At 52.8% G+C, this 12,102-nt stretch overlaps 1 protein-coding gene across 1 annotated transcript; it reads left to right on the forward strand.

Annotated features, from left to right (window-relative positions):
• Window positions 1–4,207: 4,207 nt before the first annotated feature.
• Window positions 4,208–6,583, forward strand: ASCL1 (achaete-scute family bHLH transcription factor 1). The gene is made up of 2 exons (XM_087813980.1): window positions 4,208–4,217; window positions 5,864–6,583. The coding sequence occupies exon 2, from the start codon at window positions 5,921–5,923 to the stop codon at window positions 6,581–6,583; it is 663 nt and encodes a 220-aa protein (XP_087670106.1). The 5' UTR covers window positions 4,208–4,217; window positions 5,864–5,920.
• Window positions 6,584–12,102: the final 5,519 nt, after the last annotated feature.

Consider the following 12,102-nt stretch of genomic DNA (forward strand, 5'->3'; position numbering starts at 1 on the left):
CGAGGGCCTAGAGGTTGCCCGCCCCCGCCCCCAGCCACGCTCCGAGCGGTTCAAAAAGTTGCGGGGCACGGAGCTGGCTGCGAGCCGGCCACTCACGGCCGCGCTTCTATTCAGAAAACAGTTTCCAAATAAGTTAACCTCCGTAGGGTGTTCCCCCCTCCCCTTCTAATTGTGCCCCCGCCCCTCCTCTCCCCATCCGAGTCCGCTTTCTGTCCCTCCGCGTTGTGCCAACTATTTCATCTTTATTCCTGCTCTTTCTCTCCGGCCATTCATCGCTTTTTTTGTGTGTATGGCTCCTCCGGCTGATGTGCGGCTGGTTACCACCCACTGCACGCTCGCTCCTGTGGCTGAGGTGTTTCTATACAAACCCGAGCGTCCAGTTGTCATATTAATTATTACACTGAGTAATGACTGAAATGGTCAAAATAAGGGGAAACTCGAGAGCGCTTTTTCTCGCTGCTCAAAGATTCAGCAAAGAAGCCGTGCAACAAAGCACTAATTGGTCCCCAGAAACACTCGGACAAGGCATGGAAGATAGGTTTCATGGAGCCCTGCGATTGTGAAGGGGAGAAAGCGCTGAATGGACCCCATGCTTCTTTTCTAAACTCTCTTGTGAGCAAAAAAATGGGCCTCTGTTTGAATACTGCCCTGATCCTTGAATACTATACCCAGCAGAGAAAAAAATGCACCGTTTATTGTAAGTTGTTTTTTTTTTTCCCCCTTCTCCAGCTATTCATGGGTTCTCTGTGAAGAATCAGCTGGTTTTGTTTACCGTGAAAGACCTTTACTTTATTTTCATTCTTGGAGGAGGGAGGGAAAGAGAGCCATGTGCCTAGACAGAGAGGAGCTGGCCTACTGTAACAAAACAGAGTGTAACAAATCCTACAAAAGTTTAGAATGTATTGATTCTTTGGAGAGCTATATAGATTAACGACTTTCTTTATGCTTATCCGAGGAAGGTATTTAATCATAATGTAAATGGGGCTTTAGAAAAAAAAAGTAAATAAAGACTTCGCGTTACTTCTCCTTATTTGGAGAACTTCAAAAGGGACTTGTGAGGGTGGCTGCAAATTACCTCCTCCCTCCACCCCAAACTCCCCTCCCTAACCAAAAAGCCACGGTAAAATAATAGTTTGTGCTTTTTTTTGTTTTGTTTTCCAGCTCCCCACCCCACCCCACCCCACCCCACCCCAGGCGTATTGAAAAAGCACACAGATTTGTTAGAAGCCTGGATTCCTTGATGCAGGTGCAGGCCTGGCTGCCGTGACCAAGAAGCTTAGCCAGATCTGTAGTTGGTGCTGTTCTGCCCCCTGAACAGGCCACCCCAGCCTGGCCAGACTTCACTCAGGTTGGCAGCAGCTGTTTCTGATGTTACCTTGGGAAGGATGTGCTGGAGACAGTAGATTGTTCGGTAATATACTCATTTCCCTGGGCAGGACGGTGTCAAGCACAGACTTAGAGCAGCATTCACCCCAGGGCAGAGGGCCTGTGTTATAGCTGCTGGGACCCAAATACCTGAATGCCCAGTGCACACTTTTCTCAAAGCAGCGGCGTGGATTCTGGGGCTTAGCATGAAAACTCGTGTCCACTCAAAAATCTAAGGCCCACGTTCATCTTTGTACTGTCCCTGAATCTAATTCAGGATCCGCTATAAATGTAATTTTACTAAATGATTCCTTCAATGGAAACCCTAGTTTCACTTTGAATATTAACTCCCCTCCCCCCAAAGAAAAAGCACAGAGCAACTTTTTAAAAGAGATGAGGCATAGCTCCTTTCTCCAGAGAGAAGTGTCACAATCCTGGAGCATCAGGATAGTGTGTGAGCAGAGGAGGCACTGGCCTGACCTTGGACTGTGAGTGGAAATTAAGGTGGCAGGAGACTGGACACCAGAGTCTCGGGTTTCCAGGGCAACGATCCCTATTCATCACTAGGAAAGCCATCTGACCATGGAGATCCTGACGCTGAATGTGGAAAAGGTTTAATCTCAGGTATGGTCCATCTCCGGGATTTCCTAAACAGAAGAGGGGCCTGGAAGTACAGAAATTAAGGCCCTTATTGTATTGCAGAATGGGAAAATTCCCATTTTCTCTAGGATGTCTATATTCTGGGTAGCACATACGGAAGGGGGTCAGTGTCCTGCCTCCCCATCACTAGAATGACAGTCCATGATATATACGGAGGGATTTGCAATGTGAATTCACAAACAACATCAGACTTCATTCTCCCAACAGCCTTGGCAGGTGAGCAGAGGGCCCACAACTCCTTCATTAGGGATGAAGGCATCCAACACTCCTTTTGTGAGTTTCCCCTCCATGTATAGATAAATGGAACCTTGAGTGACCTGGTCAAGTAAATCCTGGGGTCTTGCTTGGAGTCAGGCCCATTGGTGGCATGGGGTGGGGGTGGGGGGGACACGGGGACACATAGAACCAGTGGCTCTGCTGAAGCCCCTGCCATGTGCCAGCCACAGAGCATGTCTGTGTTTCATCTCACTTTCTCCTGCTCATGTTCAAAACTTGGCTGCTATCTCCTATCACCTTGACTTGCAAGCATCACCACCATTCCTCAAAAATGACAGGAATTACCCACTCCCAGGTGCTGGGACAGCGAGACAAGTAGCAATGGATCTCCAAAGGCTGTAGCAACTATCAGGGTGTGATTCCAGGAATCCCAGAGCTGGGCCTCCACCTCCTATAAACCTTCCCTGGATGGGCTGTGGGAGCAGCAATACTTTGTTGTTGCTTAGAAAGGCGCTTCTCATCAATCCCTTCCTATCTAGACCTGATTCGGAATGTTCCACAGGTATCTCCTTGAAATCTCACAGAAGCTGTAAGTAGATGCTCTAACTGTGGGCATGGCAGATGAGGAAACTGAGACTCCAAGTACAGACTGTCTGCTCAAGGTCACACTGCTGTTTCAGTAACAGAGCCTGGATGTCAAATCAAGTCCATCTGCTTTACCTGCCCCTTCTCCCAAGACGTGGGGTTCCCTGGGCCTCAGAGAGTCTCTCTCTCTCTCTCTCTCTCTCTCTCTCTCTCTCTGTGTGTCTGTGTGTGTGGTGGTAGTGGTGGAGGTGGTTGAGAGTAGGCTCTGGCCTTGGAGTCCTTGATAATTAGGATCTCCATGCATGCACAAAGCCTAACTGAGAACACCTGCTGGCTATCCAAAGCTTTTCCTTGCTCCTAGATACATTTTGAAACCAGGCACAGATCAGGAAACTGAGTGTGGCAGAGGAAGAGGGTCTTGTTCAAGGTTACAACAGAAACCAGGGGTAGAGCCAGAACTATGGACTTTAAGTGTGGAATGCTTAGTGTCTGAGCTGGAAGAGAGCTCAGCCTAAAGTGGAAGAAAACACACTGAGATGCCCCTATGATGCTGACTCCCCCCCCCAACGCCCCTCCCCGTCCCCCTCCCCCCCCCCACTATTTTGCTAGAGAGGAGCGGATGGGACACAGGAGAACTTTCCTAGACAATGGGTAGCCACCTGCACCGAGTGCCTGAAGAACCTATTTCGCCAGGTGGTGAGATCCCGTGGTTGGAAGCTGGTGGTGTGGCAGTGCTTTAAGCCTCACCACCTCCTACATTTTCCAGAAATGGGGACAAATGTGAATTTGGAGACCTCTCAGCTCCTTTCCTGGGGTGGGGCAGGAAGCTGGAGGTGTAAACCACACCGGTTCTGCAAAGTCCCGTGGGGTCAGCAAGCCACCGGTCCTTAGTAGCCGGTACCACCACTATTGTTCCGACAACCCTCACAGCCGGCCACACGTAGCAAGGGCGGCAACCTGAGTCCACCCCCAGGGGTCCTTTAGAAAGATGCAACTTCACAAAGGAAAGTCCACTGAGAAGTCATTATCCGGGTAATTCACCGCAATCATCCCTGCACCCAGGCCTCCAATCAACTGGATGGCTACCCTCTGCTTCCTTCTGCCTAAGTAGAGGCGACTGGAGACGCGCCCCCGCCGCCCGCCCCTGCCTCCACCAGAGCGGGACCGCGACGGGACCCGCTGCTCGGTCCGCCTTCCCCGCGGCGCCTGGTCCCAAGGCGCCCGAAGCAGGACCAGGCTCAGGCCAGAGCGCGCCAGGGCCCGGGCCGAGAAGGGCTCCTGGGCGGGCGCTGTCCAAGCGGCCGGGCGACCGCGGCAAGCGCCGCCCCCTCCCTCGCGGCGCCAGCACGCGGCCCCGCCGGGCTCGGCTCCCAGTCGCCTGCCACCGGCCCGCCGGGCACACGCCTGGGGCGGGATGGAGGCTGCGCCAAGGCCGCCGAGGTTCCTGCGGCGGCGCCAAACACCGGGGAAGGGCCTCTAGCCCCTCAAACTCCAACACCCTCCCCCCTGCGCCCCACATCTTTTTTCTCAGACTCAGCCCCGAATATCCCAGAAAACTCCTTTCTTTACGCATCTCCCCTCCCCACAACGGGATCGGAAATTACCCTTTGGGTGGGTGGGGGCAAAGCTACAGGCAGCCGGAGTTGGTCCTGGGGGGCCTCCCTGACGCACACACCTACCTACGGGCGCTGATCGCCTCCCTTCTCCTGGGCACCCTCCACGCTTGCTCAGTTGTGGGGACCACCTCCCAGTTTTTAGACCTGGGTGGGATATTAGAGACCATCTAATCCAACCTCTGCTTACAGACAAGAAATCTGAAACTCAGAGAGGATGCCGCTTCCCGAGGGCCACCGAGCTCGCGAAAGGACGCCTTGGGACTAGAACCGGAGTCAGCAGTATTTTTAGTTTAACAGTCCAGTACTTCGGTCGGAGTTACCCCCATCTTTCTGAACTTCAATCGCAAATTTGCATTAGCTCCCGCAGACGCCGAGGACACCCCTCCCCCAAAGAGAATGACAGCGGGGCGTAGAAGAAAACAGGAAACATGGAGCCCCACTCCAACCTCCACACCGCCCTCGCCGCTTTTTCTGCCCAAACCTTCCCCTGTGCTTTGCTCCAAGTTCTCCGGAGAATCCCGGGGCGCTTCACCCCAAAACTGCCAGCACTTACACCCCAACTCGCAGAGCCATTCGCCCCTCCTGCGACGCCAGCCCCCCCTTCCCAAAGCCACCCCCGGCTGCAGCCCGCCCCGAGCGCGCCGCCTGTTTGTTCAGCCGGGAGTCCGGCACGCGCCAGGCGCACGCACTGCAACAACAAACCCGGCTGAATGGAGAGTTTGCAAGGAGCGGGCGCGCGGAGCGGGCGGGGGACCCGGAGGCAGGGGAGTTTAGGGAGTGGGTGGGAGGAGGAGGCGAGAGGAGGGGGAGTGGGGGCTGCAGCCGCCCGCCGCAGCAGCGGGGAGTGGGGGGCGAGGCGGGGCCAGGGCTGCGCGTGGGGCTGGGTGTCCCATTGAAAAGGCAGCCGCACTCCGGCCGCCCAGCACTCTCACTTCTGGCCAGGGAACGTGGAAGGCGCACCGACAGGGAGCCGGCGAGGGAGGGCGAGGGAAAGAGGGAAATAAGAAAGAAAGGAGGTTAACAAAATAATTAAAACAGCCTGAGCCGCGGCTGGAGAGACCGAGACCCGGCGCAAGAGAGCGCAGCCCCAGGGCCGAGGAGCGGGAGGCTCAGCAGAGCGCACTCAGCACTGACTTTTGCTGCTTCTGCCCCCCCCCCTTTTTTTTTAACGAGAAGGCGCGAGCAGCAGCCTCACACGCGAGCGCCACGCGAGGCTCCCGAAGCCAACCCGCGCAGGGAGGAGGGAAGGAGGCGCAGGAGGCGCGGAGGGAGGAGGAAAAGCCTTTGCACCGTCTCTGCGCCCATCCTAAGAAGTCTCTCGGGGATTCTGTAATTTTTTAAACTTCCCTGCGGGCTCCCTCTTTCTCTCTCCCTTCCTTTCCCTCTCTGTTCGTGCACCCCAGTCCTGTCCGCGTCTCCCTCGCGCGCCCCGCGTCCCCGCTCGCTGCGATCCCGCGACTCCTTGGCAGCCGGCGCGCATGGAGAGCTCTGCCAAGATGGAGAGCGGCGGCGCCGGGCAGCAGCCCGCCACGCAGCCCCCGCAGCCCTTCCTGCCGCCCGCAGCCTGCTTCTTCGCCACGGCGGCGGCGGCGCAGAGCGCGCAGCAGCAGCAGCAGGCGCCGCCGCTGAGCCCCGCGGCCGACGGCCAGCCCTCAGGGGGCGGTCACAAGTCAGCGCCCAAGCAAGTCAAGCGGCAGCGCTCGTCCTCGCCCGAACTGATGCGCTGCAAACGCCGGCTCAACTTCAGCGGCTTCGGCTACAGCCTGCCGCAGCAGCAGCCGGCCGCCGTGGCGCGCCGCAACGAGCGCGAGCGCAACCGCGTCAAGCTCGTCAACCTGGGCTTCGCCACCCTCCGCGAGCACGTCCCCAACGGCGCGGCCAACAAGAAGATGAGCAAGGTGGAGACGCTGCGCTCCGCGGTCGAGTACATCCGCGCGCTGCAGCAGCTGCTGGACGAGCACGACGCCGTGAGCGCCGCCTTCCAGGCGGGCGTCCTGTCGCCCACCATCTCCCCCGGCTACTCCAACGACATGAACTCCATGGCGGGCTCGCCCGTCTCGTCCTACTCGTCGGACGAGGGCTCCTACGACCCCCTCAGCCCCGAGGAGCAAGAGCTGCTCGACTTCACCAACTGGTTCTGAGGGGCTCGGCCTGCTCAGGCCCTGTGCGAATGGGCCTTCGAAGCAGGTGGGTAGCGTTTGGGGGTGAACGGGGGTGAGAGGAGGCTAGTCGCCCTCAGCCTTTTCCCTTGGCCTTAGTATGTGTAGGAGGGGGACTGTCTCCACGGAGACGAGGGGTGCGGATGGGGGATCGATCTCAAGGATTTGTCAAAGTGAGTGGATCTGAAATCCTGGCATGTTAGTTTCACCAGTGGCCTCTGAGAGTGGCTTTGCCCAGGTCTCCGGGACTGGGAGGAGTGAGACCGAGAGACTCTGGAGAACCGAGTCCCGGGACCTGTCAAAAGAGGCGCTCTACCCGGCAGATCCTCCGGTCCCCAAACCTCCGTTTCCCCCCAAGGCCGCCCTCCAAATTCACATTAACCTCTCCCGTTCTTCTTATGTTATAGGCCGACTGCACGACCTGCATTTTTAGTGCTTTCTCGTCAGTGATGCTGGAAGGGAGAAAACAGAAGGAAAAAACAAGAGAAGGAAAAAAATAAAACAGGCAACCAACCCCAACCCCAACGCCAACCAAGCGGAGGCAGGCCTGCGGAGCGCGGCTCTCACAAAACAGGGATGCGATGCGCTCAGAACTGCATCTTTGCACTCCAATCATTCACGGAGGCATGAAGGGTGACTAGGACCCGAGTCAAAGTGCAAAATGCTGCTTGTGTGCAAACGCCTGGAGCTCGAGGGGAAGAGAGCCGCACACGCCCTATAGCAACTCCCACCCACCGCTGACAGGCGGGGCTGGCGGCGCTCGCAGGGCGTCTTCACCTCCCCGCCCTCTGTGAGAGCTCAGTTCTTAACCCTCTAGCCAGGGGTTGGTGTCTTTCGTCGTCTCAGTATCCCCCATCCCAATAAGCTGTGGACATTTGTCTGCAGTGAAACTATGCTATACTCAGTCCTTTGACACCCCATCCTCGGGCCCCTCCCGGAGCCCCACTCCCTCACACCATCTTTTCCACCGTTTTCATCATAGGATGCTTCCAATCTTTTGTGATTTTTTTTTTTTTATTATAAGAAAAATCTATTTGTATCTATCCTAACCACTTTGGGGATATATTAAGATATTTTTGTACATAAGAGAGAAAGAGAAAAAATTTATAGAGTTTTGTACAAATGGTTTAAAATGTGTATATCTTGATACTTTAACATGTAATGCTATTACCTCTGCATATTCTAGATGTGTAGTTCACCTTACAACTGCCATGTTCCCTGTGTGGTTTTGTAAAGAACTCTCCTCATAGGTGAGGTCAAAAGGCCACCAGATGTACTTAAGCACCAATGTGTCTTACTTTATAGAAACTTTGTTAATGTATTAATGATGTTATTAAATACTGTTCCAGAACAAAGTTTATGCAGCTACTGTCCAAACGCAAAGTGGCAGCCAGTGCTTTTGATAGGTTGCCTTTTTGGGAAATTCCTATCACTGCCTTTTTTTTTCTTACTGTTTTATTACAAACTTACAAAAAAAACCCCCACGAAAACCATGTATAACCCTGTTTTATACAAAGTAGTTTCGTAATAAAACGTTTTTCTTTTTTTTTTTTTCAAGTGAAAAAGTCTTTGACTCCACTGCCCTGTCCAAGTTATCGAAATTCCAAAAGGAAGGGGTGGGCGAGGGAGAAGCGGGAGGTGCAAAGCATGGTGCCTGGAAGGAAAGACAAAGTGCTAAGCCCAGTCCTACCTGGGGTGGCTTTACGCTGAGTGTAGACATATAGATAAAAAGGGTTTTCTTCCCCTTGTATGCTGCAGATGTACTCATACACCAAGAGAATAGGTGGTGATTGATGGCTGTATTGTCTTTTGATAAAAATGACTTAAAATGCCCCAAAAAGTGAACTGGAAGGAAAGGGTCCTCACCCCACTTTCTAACCCTTACCCGAGCTCTGAGTTCCTAATTGTGAAACTGGAAAGGCTGGATGAGATCACAGGCGCTGGGGTGGGAGGAAGGATGGTGGTAGGAGGCCAGGCAGGGCTGGCCCGGAGGTAGCCCTCTCCACAGGCCCGGTGGTGGGTGTGTTCTCACTTCACTCCCAGGCACACGTTTTCTACTTCTTTTCCCGAGGATGCACACTTTCCACATCGATGTTTAAGTAAAGGGCACGTATGATATGAATTCCTTGCGGAAGGAATTACATTTAAAGAAATAAAAGCCTTAGAAATGTGTGGTCGCTCTGAGACACTGGCCTATCTAAGCTGGTGACTCTATCCGCGTAGCGTGAGCTGCGTGTAAAAGTACCCAATTACCAAGATTCAAAAAGAAATTGGTGGGGTTTTTGGCTGGCTCGCTTCTTGTCAGTTAGCAGGGACGTGATCGGAATCCCACTGCGCCTCTCCCGGCGCCTCGCTCGCCTCCTGCGTTACTCGCACATTCAGCGTGCGTGTCTCCAGCCAAGCGGAAAGCCGAGCGCAAAATGCGTCTTACAAAACCCAACAAAGAACGGGGAGCCAGCACGTCTTCCAGAGTTAAAAATCCAGTCTGTGTTGGTACATCTATACCATTTAGTGGCACAGAATAATCATTTTTTAAAGCTGCGATGCGCGGAGCACGCCGCAGCGTCTGATGTCATTTTGCTAAATGACCCTCCATAGAATGCGCGCTGAGGCTCCAGCCCCTTTCAAAGAGACGAGCGTAATTAAGGGGAAAAAAATCAGTAAATTCCTCATCGCCATAAATAATCGGACTTTCTGCCAGCAGTGGGCCAATTTAGAGCTTACTTGAGGGAAGTAATGCTTTTGTGATGCCCCGCTTTTATTTTTATCTCCTCATTTGGTGGAGCAGAGTTGGGCTCCCCGCCCTGCCCCCAACTCCCACCCCCCATTTCTTTTTGTTCTAATTTAGCTCCTTTGCAAGTTTTCAGATAAGGTAGGCAAAGAAAGTGTAGCAAGTCATTTATCGCTATGAATATAACATTAGGATAATGTCTCAGCCCCCACAAAGGGGATTTTTACCCCCCTTCCCCTTGTGAAGACAGGTGTTCTTTTACTCACTTCTGAACGGGAAATATCCAGTCTCGTTAAACTCCAGGCAAAGTTAGCCGTCATTTGCCACAATGCGAAGGCAAACTCTAAAAATTCACACACACACACAAAACAACACAACACACACACAATTTTGCCGAAGCTAGGAAAGGGCAAAGCGGGGGATTGGGCAAAATCTCATTACATCTGCTCTAATCGCTTAGCAACACAAAGCCGGGGCTTGTGCGGCGGAGGGAAGCCATTCAGGGCGCGGTGACAGGCCGCATTCAGCCCGCATTAGTCAGCTCCATAAATCACCGCTGCCCATTGGCTGCGAGGGGGCTTTGGAGCGGCCTTGGCTGTCAGCGAAATGCAAAATGCAGACCCCAGAGGCTAGCAATCGCAGCCGCCCCTCGGTCCTAGACCCCAGCCTGCTTTCTTTGGTGGTGGTGGTGGTGGCCGTGGTGGTGGTGGTGGGGTGCTGGGGAAGAAAACTGCCTCGACTTTATTGCCTGAGAAATCTAACCTATTCAACAAATGACCCGAAGACCACCGAGTTAAGGCTGGAGGCCCGCCTAAAATTGATGAGGAGGGGCAGGGAGTGCAGGAAGGAAAGAAAAAGATTTCAGAACTGTTGAATTCGAGTATTATCAGAGGCTGGGCTGGAGCTCCTGGGACACACGTTTCACCTCTCTGACACAGCCTTTAATTTTATCTTTAATTGAAAGTAAGAGAGTGTGTGTGTAGAAGGATCTATCTAAAAAATGTATCTCAAATTCACATCAGGCCAGCCCACGGTGGAAGAGAGAGAGCGGGGAGATCTGCTCTCTGCATAGGGCTTCAAAGGCATTGGACTCAGATGTAGTAAGAAAGAGGGAGTAAAATGTGTTTTTCCACTTTGCTGCTCCTGTAGGGCTGGGGGTTTTAGACCACAAAATCAACAGCCCAGTTCTTTCTGAGCTTCAATATCCTTGTTTGTAACCTGGGCTTGATGGTACCCACAGCACCCAGAGGAGACAATGTAAAGGAGTTAGAGGATGGCTGGGGGGGGGCGGGAGGGCGGGGGGGCGGGGGGGGGCGGGCTTAGGAGCTAAATGTAAACATGCATCTGTATTGCTTTTCTTATCTTTCTGTCCTGTCTCTCATTTCCCCGGACTGGTCAGTTGATGCCTTTAAATCAGAGGCTAACTTTGAGGCTCACCCACAAACCACATAGTAGTAGATGTGGAGTCCAGGTAGGCTTTCCTGGGAAGCCCAAGTTGCCTTACTTCAAATGCCACCTCCTCTAAGAAGCCTTCCCTGTCCAAGCTCTCTAAAGCAGCCCTCTATAGGCCACAGTCACTCTCCATCCATTACGTGGTTTCTCCTTGGAATTTACCACCATCTGAAATCAAAACAAAACTGTATTTGTGTTTATACAATTGCTGTCAATGACCCCTGACTAGATGGTAAAATATATGAGGACAGGGGCCTTACCTGTCTTGTTCACTGGTATCTCCCCAGCCCCTGAAGAGAGAGGTATTTGTTGACTGAATGGACTGTCCAAAGGCTGATCTCTCTGCACTTCCTTACTAGGGCTCCCTTGCCCTCTGGCTTCCTGTTGGGCTTGGCCACTGCGAGGCACCAATATAAGATTGTGAGGTAGGAGGGGAGATAGATCAGACCTTTATATCCCTGCTCTTCACTGTGTGGGCTCAGTTGCTTTGGCAGTGGCTCTGTTCCTTAGTCTAAGGCCACACACAACTCAGTCAGGAGGCTTCCCTTCCACAGCACCAGCTCTTTTTCCTGCAGCTGTAGCAGATGCAGTAGTAACTTCCTCCTCTTGCTCTTTTAGTCCCAGAGGCGGGAAGGGCTCCGCCTTGTTAGTAGCCTCCTGTTGCTGCATCATTCTAGTTCCCTTTGCCCCATGAACATCTCTGCCTCTCCATTAACATCTTTTCTCTAACGCTTTCAAGTGTGCCATCTGCTCTTACAACCCTGGCTGGCACACAGGCTATTCTCCCACAGGGGTTCAGGGGTGTCCTAGTTTTGCCTCAGATTTTCAGGGATGCATGGTGGTCATCAAAAACTTCCTAGGGCAGAGGTGCACTGAGCTCTGTTCAAAACCTAACACTGGAAAATGACTTCATCTCTTCCAGTAGGGAATGGCTTACCTGCACTTTGCAAAACAAGTCAGTTACAGTTTTCTCTTCTGGAAAATAGCTGTATCTTCCCTTTTATAGGGCAACTGATGAATTGAAAAGGAAAGGGTTTTAGAGCTGTCAATGACTATATCAGTGCAAGAGATAACTGCTGCTCAGAATCTTCCAGAACCAGATAGGAGGCGGTGCTGGGGACTTGCCACCAAGATAAAGACCATGCTGCTGTTGAGAAGTCAGCCATGCCTTCACCCACCCATTCATTCACTCGGCCACGTGTGCACTCATTTAAAAAGGGAGGGGATGTGATGAAGTTTAGTCAACATTCCTAGGAGCCAATTGTCCTAATTTGTATCTTCTAGAGCGAGCTCCGAGAAGCTTGTTTTATTGCGATCC

The sequence above is a fragment of the Miniopterus natalensis genome, chromosome 2 (assembly GCF_054644295.1).
Source record: "Miniopterus natalensis isolate mMinNat1 chromosome 2, mMinNat1.hap1, whole genome shotgun sequence".
NCBI lineage: Eukaryota > Metazoa > Chordata > Mammalia > Chiroptera > Miniopteridae > Miniopterus > Miniopterus natalensis.